At 42.1% G+C, this 19,162-nt stretch overlaps 1 protein-coding gene and 1 long non-coding RNA gene across 2 annotated transcripts in view; one reads left to right on the top strand and one right to left on the bottom strand.

Annotated features, from left to right (window-relative positions):
* The first annotated feature begins 317 nt into the window (after window positions 1-317).
* LOC119178007 (putative nuclease HARBI1) overlaps window positions 318-19,162 on the top strand; it is a 123,089-nt gene continuing 104,244 nt past the window's right edge. Inside the window, 5 exon segments of the mRNA XM_075872647.1 lie at window positions 318-3,859; window positions 4,526-4,795; window positions 5,612-5,770; window positions 5,773-5,880; window positions 11,194-11,318. Coding sequence (XP_075728762.1) covers window positions 3,460-3,859; window positions 4,526-4,795; window positions 5,612-5,770; window positions 5,773-5,880; window positions 11,194-11,318 — 1,062 coding nt within the window. The 5' untranslated portion in view covers window positions 318-3,459.
* Window positions 13,535-14,761, bottom strand: LOC142769634 (uncharacterized). Its single transcript, XR_012885835.1, has 2 exons — window positions 14,699-14,761; window positions 13,535-13,740 (listed from the first exon to the last, which is right to left on the bottom strand). It is a non-coding gene; the product is annotated as an uncharacterized LOC142769634 (long non-coding RNA).

Below are 19,162 nucleotides of genomic sequence, written 5' to 3'. Positions count from 1 at the left end.
GCCACGTCTGTTTGCGTCATGAAGCTCAACGCATTCTCCTGAGTGATCGTGACAAAGTCTTTCTCTCTACGACCTTCAAATAATGCGTTCGCTGCACTTTTCTTTCTTGTTTTTTACATTACATTGATTATAATAACTTCCACTATACCCTATACATTTCTTGTTTCTTGGCAATAGTGCCTGTTAGATCTCATATATATATATATATATATATATATATATATATATATATATATATATATATATATATATATATATATATAAGGAACTGAGGCAGTCAGAACTGTTATTTGAGACCAGGTAGGAGCGTAGGCCTATCCAGCGAAATCAGTGACAACGTCCGCGCCGAGCATCTCATGCTTAGCACTGACAATGTGTTTGCCGAGCTTTGCATGACCCAATACTTCATTATATATTTCCCCCTCGCTGAAGACGGAGCCAAGTAAGTGTTCTAAGGTGTCGTGTGGACAAGTGACTCGTGATACGGTTTCAGACGATCCACATGTACGATTACGCGGCCTCGGCGACGCAGGTACACAGTGGCCGTGAGGGGTTCGATGAGGTAGTTGATGAGGTCTATGGTACCTGCTGACGAACTTTGTAGAGGTACAAGGAGCAGCACTGGGAGGCACCCACAGCCAAACGAGAGATTTGGGCGAAAACTAATAGTTGGACCGTCCATCGTCGTGACAAAATTTCTTTAGCCCTTGTTCTTTTGTTGTAAGGGTGCGAGCTGATCGCCGACATTCTTCCGCATACCGAGCTGCTTCGGAAACTGGGCCCGGATTCACAAAACTCACTTACGAAAACATTTTTGCGCAAGAGAAATTTTGTTGCATAAGTCGATTCCCGAAATGAAAAAAACGTCGTAAGAGGCCATCGTTCTCACATCGGCCGCTGCAAATAAAGAGCGCTGTGACTACCCGGGAACATGCCAGCGATGGTGATGCAGTTGCTATATTTGCTTACGTCACCGAAAAGTGCTCGTAAGTGGATTCACGAAGCAAAATTGTGCGTAAAAACAGCATGGCTGAGAGAAAATTCTAAGAGTGGTCCGGACCACTCTTAGGAACAATGTGGCTGCTTAGAAATTGCAGCCGCGGCGGGATACATGGGTGCCGTGGCTGATTTTGAGTTCCCTGATGGCCATGTAAGGCTGCCTGATGATTACTGGTGCATTTTGGTTTATGCCGGTGCTTTCAGTTCATTTGTTGTTTCCCTCGGATGCAATGGACAGAATTGGCAATCAAAATCATCCAATAAGGTTGGCACCGCAGTAATTAAGGAATTCTATTAGGCGTCAGGGGCGTATATTAATACACGCAAAGACAAGTGGTTGGATGAAAACCAAAGTGCGGTGTGAATGGTTGGTGAACTTGAAAGCAGCGCGGTATATGGTCAAAATGTTTTTTTATGTTGTTGTGGTGCGTTCCAAATCTTCCAATAAAATGTACAACTTGTGATGTCTGCCCGATTGGTTGAGATTACCACCAAAGAGTTTGAGAAGAGCACACTACCTTGATGCTATTGGATATCGGAGTGGGAGAAACTTTTATAGTTAGCCATTCATAAAGCCTATTCTGTGGTTGCACTTTCATATACTTTGATTGGATATAACTGTCCAATGATCACGATCTGTGAAATCAGCTGTTTATGCACTTTTAGACGATCTGGAAGGGGTGCGTACTTTGTAAATGAAAGCGTATGAGGGGTGTTCGTGTTGATGCATAAAACTGCAAGCAAATGAAGCTTTTCCGCGTTAACTCTTTGAAAACTGAAGTTGGATGCGTTAGTATGGCAAGCAGTCAGGATAAAACTACCTTAGTAATTTTAAATAACAGCGGAAATGTGCAAAGCCTCACAATTCTCGAGCAAACTTTGGCTGAACTCGTCTCTTTGGCAATAAAAAAAAATCTTTTACCTTCGCGTTAGAATGTCTGTAAAATGTGGTGCCAGACACTGACACATGTTTTGTGCGAATCAGAGACCACTTGTCCTGGAAGCCATTTTGTGACGACGGTGAAACAGCCGAAACTCTCCATGCGTGCTCCCATTGAAGCAGACGACAAACGGGAGCAGACGACAGCTAAGTCGTGAGGCGCAGCTTGTGATTGGTTGACAAGTGGTAGTCTCAACAACAGGCCACTTTATGACGTTACAGAACACTTGTTTCATCAGGCATTCCTGTCCTGTTCGTCATATCTTTCCCCTCTCACATAAAAGCATATTTTGTCTTGGTCGGAAAATCGCGCAAGTGCTTTTTCCAAGTTATTTTAGCGCCTACCCCTGCTGCGCAATTTCTAAGAACAACATGGCGACCTGAACAAGTGCGGGGGGTCATTCCCGCGGGTGCCAGTCGCTGTACTGTGGATTCCGTTGGCCTTCCGGGTTGTGCAGGCCGTGCGAAAACCGACGGCAGTGTCTTTCGGTGAACGGTGAAACGTGAAATGTGTGCCTCAACGTGTTTGTGGTGAGGAAGAAGGCGCCAGCGCTTCGTCGTAGCCGACTTCTTTACGGGGCCTTCCAAGATGCTTCAAAGTGTGTTTCAATATGGCTGACAGCTCGTTCGCATCGCCTTCCGGAGTAATTTGTTCATCTGGCATCGAATTCTTCGGTCACGTAACTTGAGTTATTCTGAAGAGTTGCTGTAACTCATAAGCGAGGCTGTTTATTGCTTTCCGGTTTCAGCAATGCGCTTCTATTGTCGCTGTATTGTGAACTCCGTTGCTTATCGCTGTGTTGGGAATTCCTATGTGTCTTCGGAGCGTCCAAGTTGTGTGAAAACCGACGGCAGTGTCTCTTGGTGAGCGGTGGAGCGTGAAACGCCTGCTTTGGCCTGTTTTTGGAGAGGAAATAGGTGCCAGTGCATCGTCGTAGCCGACTTCTTTACGGAGCTTTCAAGGTGTGTTTGAAGACCGCTGGGCGCACGTACACATCGCCTTCCGGAGTACTTTGTTCAGGTGCAGTGTGATATTTGGCATCGGAATCGCTTGGGCAAGTTCCTTGACTGATCATGAAAAATGGCTGTAACTCCTAAACTACGCTGTTTATTTGATTCCGGCTTCAGCATTGCGCTCCTTTTATTAATTTTTTTGTACTCGTACTCGAAGAAAGCGTTTTTTTCGATAGAGCAGCGAAGCTCAGTGGAACGCTTGTTCTGTACTAACACATCCGAGGCCTGTGCGGAGGCTGTGTGACAGCAGGTCAATAGCTCAACGGTGTTTACGGCTGCGTGTCTTCAGACTAGCGATTGCAGATTTATATTGCTACAAAGTTGCCGAGATGCTTTATGCGAACTACAAGAATTCGACGTAGCTTTTTGTGTCAACTCTTTGCTTCCTGGTTGCTATGGTAATCCCAGCATCGCGATGAGCGGAACCGGATGTCACAAACCTATGCGTTCTGCTATAAATATGGGTGCATCGGCAGCTATTACCCTTGACCTAAGCTATCCGAACAATGGAGTACGTCCTGGCAGCCAACGCTGGTCAGCGGCAACCTTCCCTCCGGAGAGAGCGCACCTTCCACCGGCGCCTAGCCTTGGACGAGGTTCCAGACCAGCACCTCCGTTACTACAGGTTCCCGAGGGAACATATTCGGGCCCTTTGTACGACACTAGAGCCTCGACTGCAGCAGCCTACGGCGCGGTCTCGCGCCTTACCGGTGGATGTGCAAGTGCTGCTCGCTTTGCGCTTTTACGCAAGTGGCAGTTTTCAGTCTATGGTAGGGGACACGGTTGGCGTGAGCCAATCGAGTGCGTCGCGCATTGTGGCACAAGTAACTGACGCCCTGTGCTCGCTGGCTGCGGAGCACATACGCTTCCCGACGACAATAAGGGCTGCTAATGCTACGGCCATCGGTGAGTTGAACTTTGTCAACTAATGTTGTTGCATGACGTGTAGTGTCATAACGACTACAGTGTTTTGTTAGTGTGGCAGATTTAATGTTAACCAGTGCAAATATCTTGAATGCTTCTACTAGGCTACCACGCATCTTGGTACCAGTAATAATTTGCAGAATATTCTGCTACACGAGGGAGAAGTTTCTACAGCTTACATTGTTGAGCAATTTTTTGTTGTTTGCCGTAAGCTTGGTTTTCCCAGTTTAATTGGAACCTTTCTGTTCACTAAGAAGGTCACAGTCTTCGGGAAAGTATTTTATGTAGTTAAAGTTCCTGGACTCACGAAGCTGTTTTTACAAATTATTTTGATTTCAGGTCACTAGTTGCATGCAACGTTATCTCGGTGGCAGCACCAATATGTCACCAGAATGCATGGTCATGCAGCAAAATTTTTATGTCTTTATCACACACTGCCTTGCTCGCCATCTCGAGAACCTAATCATTTGTGAGATGTCTCAGCTCACTTCTTTACGAAACATACCGACATGCAGAGCTTGTGGGGTATTTCACAGTGTTTCAAGGTGCTCAAATGTATAGGTGGCCTTGACGAAATGATGTCATTACCTTACTGGCTAATATGTCTTAGCAGCACTGTCAATTGCTGTTCATTCATGTTTATTTTAGCCTTTTCGCAGATAGCTGGGTTTCCCAAGGTCCTTGGATGCATTAATGGCGCTCATGTGCAAATCAAGCCTCCTAAGGGCCAGGAACACTTGTACAGGAACCGAAAAGGCCTGTACACAATCAATGTACAAGCGATCTGCGATGCTGAGGGTGTCATTACCCAGCTGACATCGAAATGGCCCGGCAGCACCCACGACAGCTTCATCTGGGCCGACTGTGACCTTCGAAGGTGCTTTCAGAGACGGGAATTGCCCCACGGCTGGTTACTAGGTAATTTCTTTGGAAAGATATACTTGCGAAAAAACAGGAAAGCATTTCCTGTGCTTGCCTCCTGGACTTCTTTTAAAATGTTTTAATAGTAACTGTTTGCAGTGTTCTCACACAAGGGTGTTAATTGTACTCTCGTTATCATGTATACAAGACAAGGACAAATGTTTATGCAGTGATTGCTCCCGTTTAATTTAATATGAACAGGAATGGCAAACGTTAGTATTTGAAACTTTACGGTTCCTGTTGTCCTTCGCTGTGCTTGCAAGCCTGTCTCTCTCTCTTTCTCTCTCTCTCTCTCTCTCTCTCTCTCTATATATATATATATATAGTATACAAGTACGATGTGTATACAAATAGAAAAGTAGATGCGCTTTCATATAACAACTGTATATTCAGCCGGCATTTAGACGTGTCGAAACGTTGGCTGAATAAACAGCTATGTGAAAGCACGTCTACTTTCATACTTGTAACCTTGCGGCAATCGAAGTTATTCTTCTGCATGTGCATATATATATATATATTTATATATGTATGTATGTGTGTGTGTGTGTGTGTGTGTGTGGGTGTGTTTGTTTGTGGGGGTGTGCACATACATATGTACATTTTGCTGTTTGCCACTGCTTTGAAGTCAGTTGCAATTCAAACCTGATGCCATTAAAATGAAGTAATAGTGCAATTTGCCTGTGTTCCATAATTCTGCGAACTATTTCCTTTGGCATTTTTGCAGCGTACATGTTTTCAGGCTATATGTGATATCTTTAGGTTTTTGTTCATTTCGGCCCTGTGACATGAGTACACCCTTGCTCCTCTGTTAAGGTGACTCTGGGTATGCTTTAGAGCCATGGCTGCTCACCCCTATAAGGTCTCCGGTTGGCCCTGCCGAGGAGCAGTACAACTCGGCCCACACTCGAACGAGGCAAGTCATTGAGAGGACCTTCGGGGTTCTAAAGGGACGCTTCAGATGCCTGCACCAGTCTGGGGTGCTCTACAGTACAGTCCGCTGATGTGCACCAAAATAGTGGTGGCATGCACCATGCTGCACAACATGTGTGTCCGACATGGCATTGACTTCAGCTTTACTGATGGTAAGTGATTGCTGTGGCTGTAGTAGCTTTATTAACATGTTTTGCAGAACAGCTGCTTGGGTAGAAGAAATATTGAGACAACAGCTGCTCTAGCAATTGCCAAGTGCCGTGCTGTTCGAGAAAGTGGTCTTGCTCAAGCTTCAAAGATGTGCAGAAGTAGATATTTCATTCCTTATAATGAAAAGTTCACTGTCAGTGTGGCCAGCTCCTACTTCACAGCTTGGTTCTTTCAGAAAACATCGAGCTTGCTCTAACTACCGGACATGGTTTGCCAGTTCCTCTGTGTAAATGTTTTGAAGTTTCTACATACCTGAACTCTAAAAACAAATGCTGCGAGTATTACTACCATTAGATAATAGTGAAGGTTTGGAGAAGAATGGTTGTACTGCACATGCATAGTAAATTCAAACGAGAGTGTGGCTGCTAAAACGCGTAGCACAGGAACAGCGGTTCCATGTATCATTGCTTTTTTATACAAGTTTCTTTAGGCTTGTCAGTACGTCAGTGTTGCTCCAAGGAGGAGGGTCCTTCACAAAATTTTCCTGTCCTGGTAGTCGCACTGCATTGAGAGCCACATAGTGGAAGACCGTGTACAGTGTGATGTTGATGCATCCTAAATGAGTGCTGGATGGTAGATTTATCCTGAGCGATGCATTATTGTATATCACATGTTGATATATCTGTCTTGAGATCTTAAACCCTAAATATGATTATGATTAGATTATTATTATTTTATATCAGATTTATAAAAAGGCAAAATTACCAGATGTGACAGTTCCCTAATTTCACGGAAACATGTTCCTATGAGCAGATTATTTTTCATATACTGTTTCCTGTATAAAGCATTGTGATTTTTCACCAAACTCAGGCACACCACTGTGAGCTCCACAATTTCTTAGCTTTGCTAAAAGTATGCAGTTTGAAAGCTTTTGTAGGGGGAAATCTTTGTAATGTTTATTAGGATAAGCAAAATGGTGTCGGTGTCCATGCTGACAATCCATGCTGACAATTACTGTCATAACTTAGTCTGTGAAGGTTGCATTAGTAAATGCATCATTAAAGTATGCACAGAAAACATGCTCGTTTTTTTCGGCACAAAGCTTCTGGAGCACCTTAAAGCGTGATATTAAGATACTAGTTAGAAGACAATGTGCAAGGTTTTGCTTCACAACAAACATGTGTTGCAGTTATGTATAAAATCTGTTAACAGGAATTGTGTTGAGCCGACCAACAAACTTGTCTTCGTCGAAGTTCTGTTTTATCCTTGAGGAAGAGGAGTGAACTTGTGAATTATTAGGTTCGACAGAAACCTCATTTACAGATTTTTTTCATTAAAAGCTTCTATCATCTCCTTCCTGCCATTTTTTTTACATGTTCCGGTAATGAAACAGACGCTTGAAAGTGTTCAGCCATCCATACCTGTACAAATTTTGTAGCTAGCAGTCTTTTGCAAACAGTTGTATGGTCTTTTGCAAAGCACTCCTTATACCAATCTGGTCTGTGAGCAATACGCAAGTAAAATTTTGTACACGAGTTATAAGGTTCACATGAGTGCACTAGTGTGGGTAACAAGAGAAAAACTTCCGCTTGGCTGTGTGTATTTTATTCAATGGTCAGGTCTGAAACACTGGTTGGCTGCAAGCTGAACATTCATGCAGCATTCTCCTTTAGCAAATGTTATTTCATGTATCATTACTTGCGATTATAATGCTTATAGATCCTTGCTGCCTTGCTTTGCAAATGACAAAAAACAATTCATGCTGTGGTGTCTAAAATGATTTCCTTTTTTAAGTATGGGGCGAGCAAGACATGAAACATTTATTTTCTGCACTGCTATCATTTTCAAAACATTCATACTTGGAGCAGTAAATTGTCACTGGAAATTCAGGTGCAAATGTGGACACCGTAATAGTATAGGTTCTATGTAAAAAGGCGTGTCTACAATAGAGCAACTCCACACTTATTTAGATCGGCTGATTGTGCACACTGCAACGACACAAACAGTCCGCCTATGGTCTCACGGAGGCTCCGTTCAGGCCTTGTTATGCCCACAGCCTTTAGTTGGCCAATTCTCAATTGGAGTCACACTGGGGGGCACACGCAGTGACACCTACTAAATTTGCACAAAAAATTTGCGACTGCTTCTCATTTCCAGCCATCCTCCGGGCATTGCCATTGTCCCTTTTGGGGTGAGGGGCCGGGGGGTCGGGAAAGACAAAGACAAAGCGAAGGAATGACTTTTGTGGAGTGCGCAGGATGACCATTAAAGGAGCCCTCCAACACTATTCAACCCCTTATGTTTTATACATGTGTTGTGTACACTGAAGTACACACTAATGCAGCAAGTTATTTGACTTAGAAAATTCAAAATACAAAAACCAGAGTGTAGACCCTCAACTCGATTTTCACAGGGTCACTTGACCGCATTTCATTTACCCGCGTCTTCGGAAGGCTACCCCAACTAAATAAGCTGGAAGCGCCTACTCAGGGGAACTTCGCACCCCACTGTTGCTTGTTTCTTTTTTCTTTTTCAAAGTAATGTTGACCTTATTGCTACCATAATTGATGTCTTGCCTCACGCATAGCTTGCCAGAGCGTGAGTGAGAGCTTCTGTGTCGAACCGAGGCGTTTACTGCTGTTTTTTACGATATCCCAAGTCACTTTCTCCTATTCTAAGAAAGGCACTTGTGGAACCAGGACAGTGAAGTACTGTAGAGCCTTCGCGTGCTGTTAGATTAGCCGCCCAACAAACAATGGTGCACTGCACTTCTTCTACAGTGCATGTGCAGAAACAGATAGCCCGTATACTCAAGAAAGCAAGAAGAGGGAAGAAAGAAAAAGAGGTGCTTCGTATGGACATCTGACCCGCACAACCTTAAAATCCAGTGCCGAAATGGCAGCCAGCATCTCTGTCATGCTTTGTAGTTACCGTGATCTTTTTTATTGTGGTTGCGTCTGTTCAGGGTTTGATGATTGATTGATTGATATGTGGGGTTTAACGTCCCAAAACCACCATATGATTATGAGAGACGCCGTAGTGGAGGGCTCCGGAAATTTCGACCACCTGGGGTTCTTTAACGTGCACCCAAATCTGAGCACACGGGCCTACAACATTTCCGCCTCCATCGGAAATGCAGCCGCCGCAGCCGGGATTCGAACCCGCGACCTGCGGGTCAGCAGCCGAGTACAGGGTTTGATGAAAAAGCACAGAGAAGAAAAATGATACAGATTAGTAACCTCAGTTTGTTCTTAAATCACGATCGCTTCTAGCGTCACATTTATACAATCATATGGCAGCAACCTTCTAGTGTCATTTCCACCCGCAAAGTTCAGGCGAGCGCCGCTACGTGGCAGTAAGGTCGGCAGCGATGTGTAGTTTGTTGCGTAATTAAAGTACTAAATCAAATAATATTGGCACTTAGACCTATGTAAAAATTATTTCCACCTATCGGTCTCTGCAAACCACAAATAAAAATAGCTTGTTCAATAGTGTTGGAGAACACCTTTAAGTAGTGTGTGAGGCCTTCTACCTCTGCCTAAGATCTCTATCTTAGTTGTTAGATCGACCAACACAGGCAAGTTTTTGCTCGACAATCGATCTTCTAACAATCTGTGGGCGACAAGTCTGCTAATACGCTTTGCTGGTGTTTTCGCTCTGCCATCATGTTACACGACGACAACGGGCTGTCTTTCGAAGCGTTGTTGTTTTCGGCTCAGTGTGACCAGATTGTCAGGTGCCATTGTCGGTGGGTAGCTCAGCCGATCGTCTGCGGTGGGGTCGTGTCAGCGTTGGGTCGCTGTAGCGCAAACACGCCCTAAGCAGACCAGTGAGTGCAAGCACATGTGTAAATATAACCATAAATACAGACAACAACGAACATCATGGTCTGCCTCAGCTTGTGCATAGAGATCCCATAGTGTGGGCAGTTGCACTGCAAAATATTTAACATCTCTAACTTCTTGTTACATTTCCTTAATTTGATTGATTGATATGTGGGGTTTAACGTCCCAAAACCACTATATGATTATGAGAGACGCCGTAGTGGAGGGCTCCGGAAATTTAGACCACCTGGGGTTCTTTAACGTGCATCTAAATCTGAGCACACGGGCCTACAACATTTCTGCCTCCATCGGAAATGCAGCCGCCGCAGCCGGGATTTGAACCCGCGCCCTACGGGTCAGCAGCCGAGTACCTTAGCCACTAGACCACCACGGCAGGGCTTGTTACATTTCCTTGAATCATTCTCACAAGGATTGAGCCAAGCGGTAGTTCGGAAACTTTTTCAGGACATTGTTGTGGAAAGCTTCACCTCCTACTTCACTAAAATGAGCTTTTATCATAGCACGAGTATTGTTAAGTTGAAGCAAGATATGCACTTGCCAATTTAGCTATAAAGTTGCACTTTTTGTTTGCTTAGTGTTGTGCACAAGGGAAATGATTGGAAGCATCGCATATCATTGACCCTGCCACACTACTCAGGACAACACTGTAGTTCTGTGCAAAAAAGTTGTGGGTATAATGAATGCTCCTTTTTGTGCACTCAGAATTTCTCTAGCTGTCAGTATCTTTGAATTGGCACTCGAATGCCATGGTGTGCTCAAGTGTACATGAAAAAGCTTTCTCAGCTACTAGTAGCAAGTAGGTGATCTAACATTGAGTAACTTCAGTGCATCTGTGCAGCTGGTGTGAGAAATGAGGCTCTGATGATAGCTGGTGCATTCACACCTATATTTGGAAAACTTTCCCATTGTTCATGAAGCAGGATTTTATTACTTCGCATGTGTGGTCTGTCTACTTTCTCTCGCCATAAATGCTACCAAAAGCATGCCTCTGAACTAATGATTTAGCTGAGCTGCATAAATGACTAATTGGAATTAAAAAAAATTTTCTTCTGTACTAGCAACTTGCTTTTAGCACCGAATCGTTGTACACTCTCAATGAGATTGCTGTTTTCCCGCATGAAGAGTTATCACCTCACTTTCACAGATTCGTTTTGTCATTTTTAGATTTGTTGAATGTGTTTTTTTATGGAAATAAGTTCCTTTTTTCATGCTCCTTCTTGAGACAGGCAGGCAGGCAGGCAGAGAGAGGTAGATAGATAGATAGATAGATAGATAGATAAATAGATAGATAGATAGATAGATAGATAGATAGATAGATAGATTGATCGATGGATAGATAGATAGATAGATAGATAGATAAATAGATAGATAGATAGATAGATAGATAGATAGATAGAAAGATAGATAGATAGATAGATAGATAGATGGATAGATAGATAGATAATGTGTGTGTTTATGTTTTCTTCTTAGATGACCCTTTCTTGGACGAGGAAGGGGATGACCCTGAACTACCGTGTCTGCAAGAAGACACAGCAGCTGGGATTGTTGTGCGACGCCAGGTTATTCAGGCCATCCATTCATTGGCTGAGCAGTTGGTATGGCAGCTGAAGTTTTTCTTCATAGTACAATATGTATACAAAAAACTTTATTTCGTCATGTTGTCTTCATTTTCCAAGTAGCAGTTAATGCCGTAACGTAGGCTAGAAAAGGTAACGTGGTCACAATAGTTTCCTATGCCGAAATATGAACTACTGCTTTGCCAGGCACTTGTTCCGCGCTTGCTGATGCTGACTTCTGTCTCGTCACCTTGTCCATGCTGTTTACAGTTTGTAAGGAAAAGAAACCGTGATAGACATTCCTTGCTGCTTCTTTCCTTCTGCGCTGCATTGCTGAATTAAAGGGATAAGCTGTGTTAAACCTCGTCATTCGATTAGTCGTTTATGTAAAGCAGACGTACAATTAGTACCTCCACAATATGGGGTTGTCGCATCCAAAAGGGCTTGAGAGTAATATATTAAGATACTGTTCTTCAATTTGATGTTAGACAAGCTACCAGGTGTAGCTACATTAGGCACAAAAAATTTGGTGGCCTAATTGCCTCCTTCTTGGCTACTATTCGCCCCTAGATTAGTTTAAGAGTGGTGATGCAGGCACTGGTATTTCATTCAATGGTTCCAAAACATGGCAGCTGAAGAGTACAGTGAGCTCCAAATGTTCAATTTTGATCGTTCATTAGAGTAATTAACTTTATCCAGAAGAATGGTGCAGTGGCCTAATGAAATCTAAAGGTCAGTGTCAGATCGTAGCAAAAAATGAAGACTACAGGTTGATAATGCTACCTAAGCACTCCTGTATTTTTCTCTCTCTCTCTCTAACACACACACGCACGCACATGGGCACAAACACACACACACACACACACACACACACACACACACACACAGGGGTAAATGCTTTGAATGCCTTTTTGGCACTTGTTGAGAACTGTTTGTCGCATTAGGGCTGATCTCGCATATTACCCTTTGCTGAATGTGAATTTAAAGGATAATTGCAAGCTAACACAATTTCGAAACAATCTGCATTCACTGCTCTTGACATTCATCGAGATTAGATATCAAATACTCAACACTTCGGGTGACAACTGAAAGACTAGTGTTCATAAGGCAAAGACTACATAACACCAGCACTCACTAACAGTTTTACGTGTGTACTTGTGGTGCTGCTTTTGCCTTCTGCCTACTGGTTGTTAGTGCTCGCCTTAAAAATTTGTACCAACTTTTACCCTCCAATCAATCCTTCTAGGATATCTCATGAACTGCTTGTATCATTGCTTAGTCCTTGGTATGGACATCAGCTGTAGGTTCATAACTATTAAAAAAATTCTTTGCGAAAGGGGCCTCGTTTTATGTTTCACTGCAGTAAATGAAAGTTTGAGCACCAATTTTATGATAGCAACCTTTAGTCTCTTGAAGGAAAGTAAGAAAGTCACGCAAGACGAGTGAAGAGAAATATACAGCTTAGAACTACGTTGTTATGCATAACGCGGTTGCCAAACTCAAAAATTTGGGCTTCAGTCTCGGTATTGATAATCTCGAATTGGCTATGCAGCACAAATTTACATTTTGGCGAAAGACTGCTGTATTTAGTGATTTAAATGTAAAAAGTAGAAGTGGTTTCCATAGTTTTAGGTGGCAAGTCTGGGCTAGTTTTACTGCCCTAGTCTGCAATAGTGTTTTTTTCAATTTTTTTAGTTAGTTTGCCTGTTCTACATAGCGTGTTTGCTGCTTATGCTACATATCTATAACATAAATCGATTTGGACTTGGACAATACTTTGCAAAAATAAAGAATATGTTAGGACATTATTTCTTAAACCTGTTCATGTGGTCATGGAGTACAGTCGTTAGTTCAAAGTACACTGAGAAAACCTGACAAATAAAGGTAGTTTGTTGCTTGTATTACAGTTAATTAAAACATTTTATTGCAAGATAAGAATTTGCTTTTCCTGTGTACTCTTAATTTTCAGGAATCAAGTTTATGATCTTGGTGAGAAATTGAAGGAAGGTGCTTGCATCTGCTCAGATTATGCCTGTTTACCAACGAGACCGTGCTGATAAATGCTTCAGACTTGTATTCGTTAAAAGAGTTCCTTAGTGTATTACAGTGTAGAGGTGTAATAGAGAAACAACACAGGGCTGGATGGTACGTTCACATTACAATTTCACATGAAAACACAAAATATCTGCCGATGCAGAGCTGGTTTCGGTAATGTTACCTCATTTTTGGTCAGCTTATGAAAGACAGCCAAAACGTTCACTTTAAAAAATTTTAATTGTTTTCACTGTAATTTGGCACTACTCTGTTTCCTTCAAAACGAATTCTGTGCATGTGCAGTTTAACCTGCAAATTTCTTTCCAAAGACCTTGCAGTGCGTTCCAAAGCCCTTGCAGTGCGCTTTTGAGCTCTGAGAATTTTTTTTTTTGATTTTCGAGTATGCGCTCGAAGAGTTCTTGTTCTTCTGAAAATAGAAGAGAAAAAGTTATCACATAATTGTATCACTTGTGCACTTTCATACATGCAACTGCCCTAATTACTACTTGTACGTTTTCCACGTTCCAGTAATGGTACTACCTCCAGCACTTCATCGCCATGTGCTTTCTGGCTCCAGCAAAATTGACAGATAAATATGTGGGATTTTACGTATAAAAACAACGATGTGATCACCTGAGACACCCTAATGGAGGATCATCTCATAATTTTCAACGTGCACGGACATCGCACATTACACAGATCTTTACCATTTCTCCTCCATTGAAATGAGACAGCCGCGGCTGGGATCGCACCCGCGACCTTTGGATAAGCAGCCACCTACTCTAGCCACTGATTTTCCAAGGGGGGCAAAATTTACAGATTAACACGACTATTAGTGATCAGGCCGGGTTGTTCAGTGTACTACTAAGATTGATATGTGCATTGAAATAGCTGGAGGACCTATATTTGTATGCTCACTACTGGTGTATATGCACTTCAAGCTTTGTGCAGTACGCCCTGCTGTAGATCCTTTTTTTTAATATGGAAGTGTGTATTGTTAATTGCATTTTGAAAGCAATGTTCTCGAGTAGCCGTGGATTTAGCGCTTCAGAGTAGTTGTCATTGTCAGCAGTCAAAACTTTAACGCTCGGTGCTACGACCCAGTAACTGCTAAGCCAGCAGAGTGTCATTTTTCGTTTTTTACTTGGTTGCCAAGGAAAACATAAGCACAGCAATAATGATCTTGTGTAAACTCTGGACTGGGTACAAGAGTGAAATAACAATTTGTCTCCACCTTGTGTGCACACTTCTATGCTTTATATCCTATGTAATGATATGCCACTGCCTGCCAGTCTTCTCTTAAAATGGACCTCGATGTACAAACTATGTATTTTCATGTACTGTTCACCCCACTAAACCTCGTTACTATGTAAATAGCTTCTCACTTGTGTAGCTGCGTGGTTGCTGTCGCCGCCGTGGAGTGCTGCTGCTGCGTTGCTGTGGCTCACCTACATTTTAAAATGACATAACATGTTTTGTACCTAATGTTGCACAAAGTTCATATGCCATTTGACAGTCACTAAATGCATGGTTGATGCCTTTAGGAGTACCAAATATTGTTCAAATGGCATCTGCCAAGTGAAATCTACGTTGTGAAACGTGAACATTCCTTATTTCTTTTTAACACAATGATCATGCATAACAGACGGTGTTGTGCCCTAATAATGATGCATGACAGTCTTTGTTGCCCTCCACATAACGGATTTTCCAAGAAAGTGTTTGCGGATGTATTATTGCAGAGGGTATGGTTTTTTTCCTCTCAAGGTAATGCAATTTATTGCTTGGAAGCATTACACATTTATGTTTAAGGTTATCGGCACTTTTCTATATCAACAGGTCATCAAAGTACTATGCCTGAACTAGTGATAAACTGATTTTTTAAAGTTATTACAGCACAAATAAAGAATGCAGCGAACAGTACGGTTGTCAATGTTCTTCGTTCACTGAACCTCCATCTGGAGCTGCCCCACTTTAGAGTTTGCCAGGCCAACGTGCACAAGCTTAGAATGCGTGCTGCATTCATTCCAAGTATCCCAGAGTATTTGCAAATACCGCTGATGCGCTTCTGTGTCTTTTCATTAGGTGAACTGCTGCTTTCACCTTCTTTCAGTCACTCTAAAATTTACAAACTTGTCTAATTTTTTCTCCGATTTGCATTTCTGATAGATATGTGGGGTTTAATGTCCCAAAACAACGGCATGATTATGAGAAACACCGTAGTGGAGGGCTCCAGAAATTTTGACCTTCTGGGGTTCTCTAACGTGCGCCCAATCTTCACACTCGGGCCTACAGCATTTTCACTTCTATCGAAAATGTAGCTGCCGCAGCCGGGATTCGATCATGAGACTTGCAGGTCAGCAGATGAGTACCTTAGCCACTAGACCACCGCAGCAATGCCAGATTTGCATTCCTGCACATGTTAAATTTCTTCAGTATCTTTCTTGGTGCCCAAAAGTTACTTTAACTGTATGCATAAATTATGTACATGATGACTGGATGATTCGTTTTATTCTTTGAAGTTCCAAACAAAAGTGTGCAAACTGTAAAATCAAAAGGTTTGTGCTAGATTATCTGCTCGTACAATAGACAGACAGTCCACTGTTAAAGGGAACGCTTGCGTGCTCCATGTGTCTGGGTTTCACATTCTTGCATGAGCATCGGGTTTAGATTTGCATGGTATTATCAGTGATTGCGATTTTTAACTACTTTTGACAGCCTAGTGCTATGTATGAGCATTGTTTTTTGCTTTTAAAAGGCCAGAAATATGAACTGGGATCTTTGTTGTGTTCTTTTACAAACAGACCGTAGTGTACATCGCTTTCGCGGAATAGTGAGGTATGGGCACTTCATGCAGATGGCTTGATTGCAACAAGCATGTACACGTCTCAAGGATAGAAAAACAATTCTCCAAACTATTGCTCAAGACTGCATGCACCTGTACATGTGTTTTCTACTACTCCTTAATATTGTATGTGTAAACAGATACGGGCAGGGTGACATATGTTGCAAATCTGAATAAGCAACTTTTCTAGGAAGTTTTGGTTGCTCTACTTTGTGTGTTTTAAAAAGGAAATAAAAATACATGGTTATGTGTGCTTACCTGTTGCACTGTCCCCGTCTTCCTGGCTCAACCTGTCCAGATGCAGAAAAAAACTTGATATACAGAGTACCACATTTTGAATTATTTGAGGCTTACCCGGCACTAGACGGAACATTTCTGATGGCATCGCAGGTGCCTGCAGTATAAAATGCAATAGAGTCAACAATCAGTGAAGAACGAGTTGTTTAAATCTCATATATTTAATTTTCTGTAGGCTGCTGCTTGTGGGGAGGGGGGACATCATTTGTAGTCTTAGTTTTCAGCAATGACAAACAATGTAACGTAAGTTCAATACATAGGTAATCTTGCAGGACGAATGTTCGGAAAAGTGTATTTTCCTTTGTGCGGACAGCTGCAATGAGGGTGGATGAAAAAATCTTCTTGAAAGTTGTGCACCTCTCCCTGCTACATATGCGGTATTTTTAATATGTAAAAATATTTACCTAGGTTAAATATATTCATTGGCCATTTTGATTATTTTAGTTAGTATTACTTTTATTGTGCACCACTATTTTTGTAAAGCTGTTTTCCTTGATGCAACATTACTGCTTGAAAGACTGAAAGAGACAATGATGTGCATAAATTCACCAGACTATCAGCAATTTCTACTTTACATAAACCTTCAGCTGCAACACTGCAACCTGCACCTGTGTGCCAGCCGCAAGATAAGCTGCTGCCCTGACAAGTCATTGTGAAAGGTGGCCTGCAGTGGCGTTGTATGATATTTCATTGGTGCAACTCTTCACTTAGTCTTTCCCTTTATTTAAACCAAAAGTAAAGCATGCTGAACAGTGCAACTCGTCGAGAAGCATCAAACATTCATATATGCACACATCATCAATCGTAAGTCGTCTACCTCTTACTGTTGAACTTGATGAAAAAAATGGTTCAGTGCATACAGGCATTTTTTCGATCTTGCAGAGTAATTGAGTATGAATTTTCGCAATGTTTTATAGATATTGCATAAAATGTGGACCCTCACTTCTTACCTGCTTAAAGTTATTCAACCATGCCAAATAAATAATAATGTCGCTGTGGTTGACAAACATGCAGGACATCTCTTTATTGTTAAGGCTTATCATTGCTTTTGCTATAGTTGTGTCTCACTTTGTTAGTACTATAATTTCTGTGCATTTATTTATGCCTTCTATCACGTGAATGACTAAGTGAAAGATCAAAGAGAAGTATGCTTGCAATACACTGCCGCTTTATTGTGTGTTTTTTGCTCAGAATATTCAGTTATTAGGTGCCAACACACAATTACCTACAGTGCTCATACAAATATTTTCACTAGCAAAACCAGCAAAGGTTGGCAAATGGACCACTAACCTTCTTCGAGTTCTTCATATGCCATGTTGCTGGGTCTGAAAAATTGGGACATCATTTTTATAATACTTGGTATTTCAAACAGTCTTGTAACAGATATTCTCACCCTGGTATTGACAGCTCTACAATGAAGGGATTGTCTCGCGGTTCATCTAACAAGAGAACATAAGTACATCATTGGATTAGGGTCAACTCATGCACAAGCACATTATGCAAAATTAGTTTTCATGCGAGAGCCTTTGTGTGCAACAAGCGTTGCACACAAAGGCTTCATAACTGTATAGTTTCGCTAAACAAGGTCTGTTTCCCCTGTACTCGTCATCAGTTTGTGTCCAGGGTGTCTTCACCTAGTGTACTGCATTACAATGCTTTCAGGCACCCCACGCAGTCGACTTGCTTCACCTTGCCAGAGGTATATGTGCTCTGTTGTTGTTTTTTCGAAACACAAAAATAAAAGTTTAAGTGCTTCTGAACGTGTAACATATGCAAGATAGCTTCTTCCAAGGGTCAAGCCATATGAAACTGTGAGAATAATGTCCATCAGCCTTTCATACCAACAAGAACGAAATGAAATTTTATGTTCTCTCTGGCTACTTCTGTGAATAAGGAATTTTATTGCTTGGTTGCTGACGCAAGAGTCGCGGCTTTGATCCAGTCCTCGACGGTCGTATAAAGGTGGAAGCTTATTGATATCTGTGTAATGTGTGGCGTCCACTAACACTAAAATATCGCGGGTGATAGAAATTTACCTGTCTTTCTGCTGCAGCGTGGCTCATAATGATGCGGTGGTTTGCGGTTGTGTTCATAAGATCATCATAAACCCAATGTCAATGATTGATATCCGTTTTTACCCTTGTTGAGTTCTTGTCAGTGATCGTCTGCATTGCTATAAAATCGTTCTCTCGTCGCTTTTTTTCCCATGTTTTTGTTGGAGTGCACCTTTAGTACTCTTCATTGTGCATATAGGTTCCGTGTCGTCTGAAGGGGGAGAGGAGGGCTTGAAAATGGTCATATTCCCCCCTCATGTTGCGCCAGTACTTATAGCACACCCTAGCAGCATCACTGCTATGTCACCTCCCTCCCCGCTCCACTGCGATGCAACTAGTGTTTCCATCCTGGAAGGCAAAATCCATGCGGCGCCCATGATTGGCTTTCTTTTACGAATACACCCGCTGTTGCACCTAGTTTCAGTGTTCTTTTCACTATTTGTTTGTATGCAATTTATATACTGCTCTTTTGCATGTGTAATTTCTTTGCAAAATTTTCTTGTATAATAGTTATTTGAATTCTTGCTGCAACCGCCTAAAAGTTCGGGCACATTAGAACTTTCTTGACTTGTTTTTAAACATTTTTCAACACGAGCTGCTGCGAGAAGGTTACGAGTATAAAAGAACCATTATTATTTTAATTTTTAGCTATAACG

This window comes from Rhipicephalus microplus, chromosome 1, assembly GCF_043290135.1.
Source record: "Rhipicephalus microplus isolate Deutch F79 chromosome 1, USDA_Rmic, whole genome shotgun sequence".
Taxonomy (NCBI): domain Eukaryota; kingdom Metazoa; phylum Arthropoda; class Arachnida; order Ixodida; family Ixodidae; genus Rhipicephalus; species Rhipicephalus microplus.
Note: the sequence above shows the minus strand (reverse complement) of the source record. Positions and strands in the feature narration are given on the sequence as shown.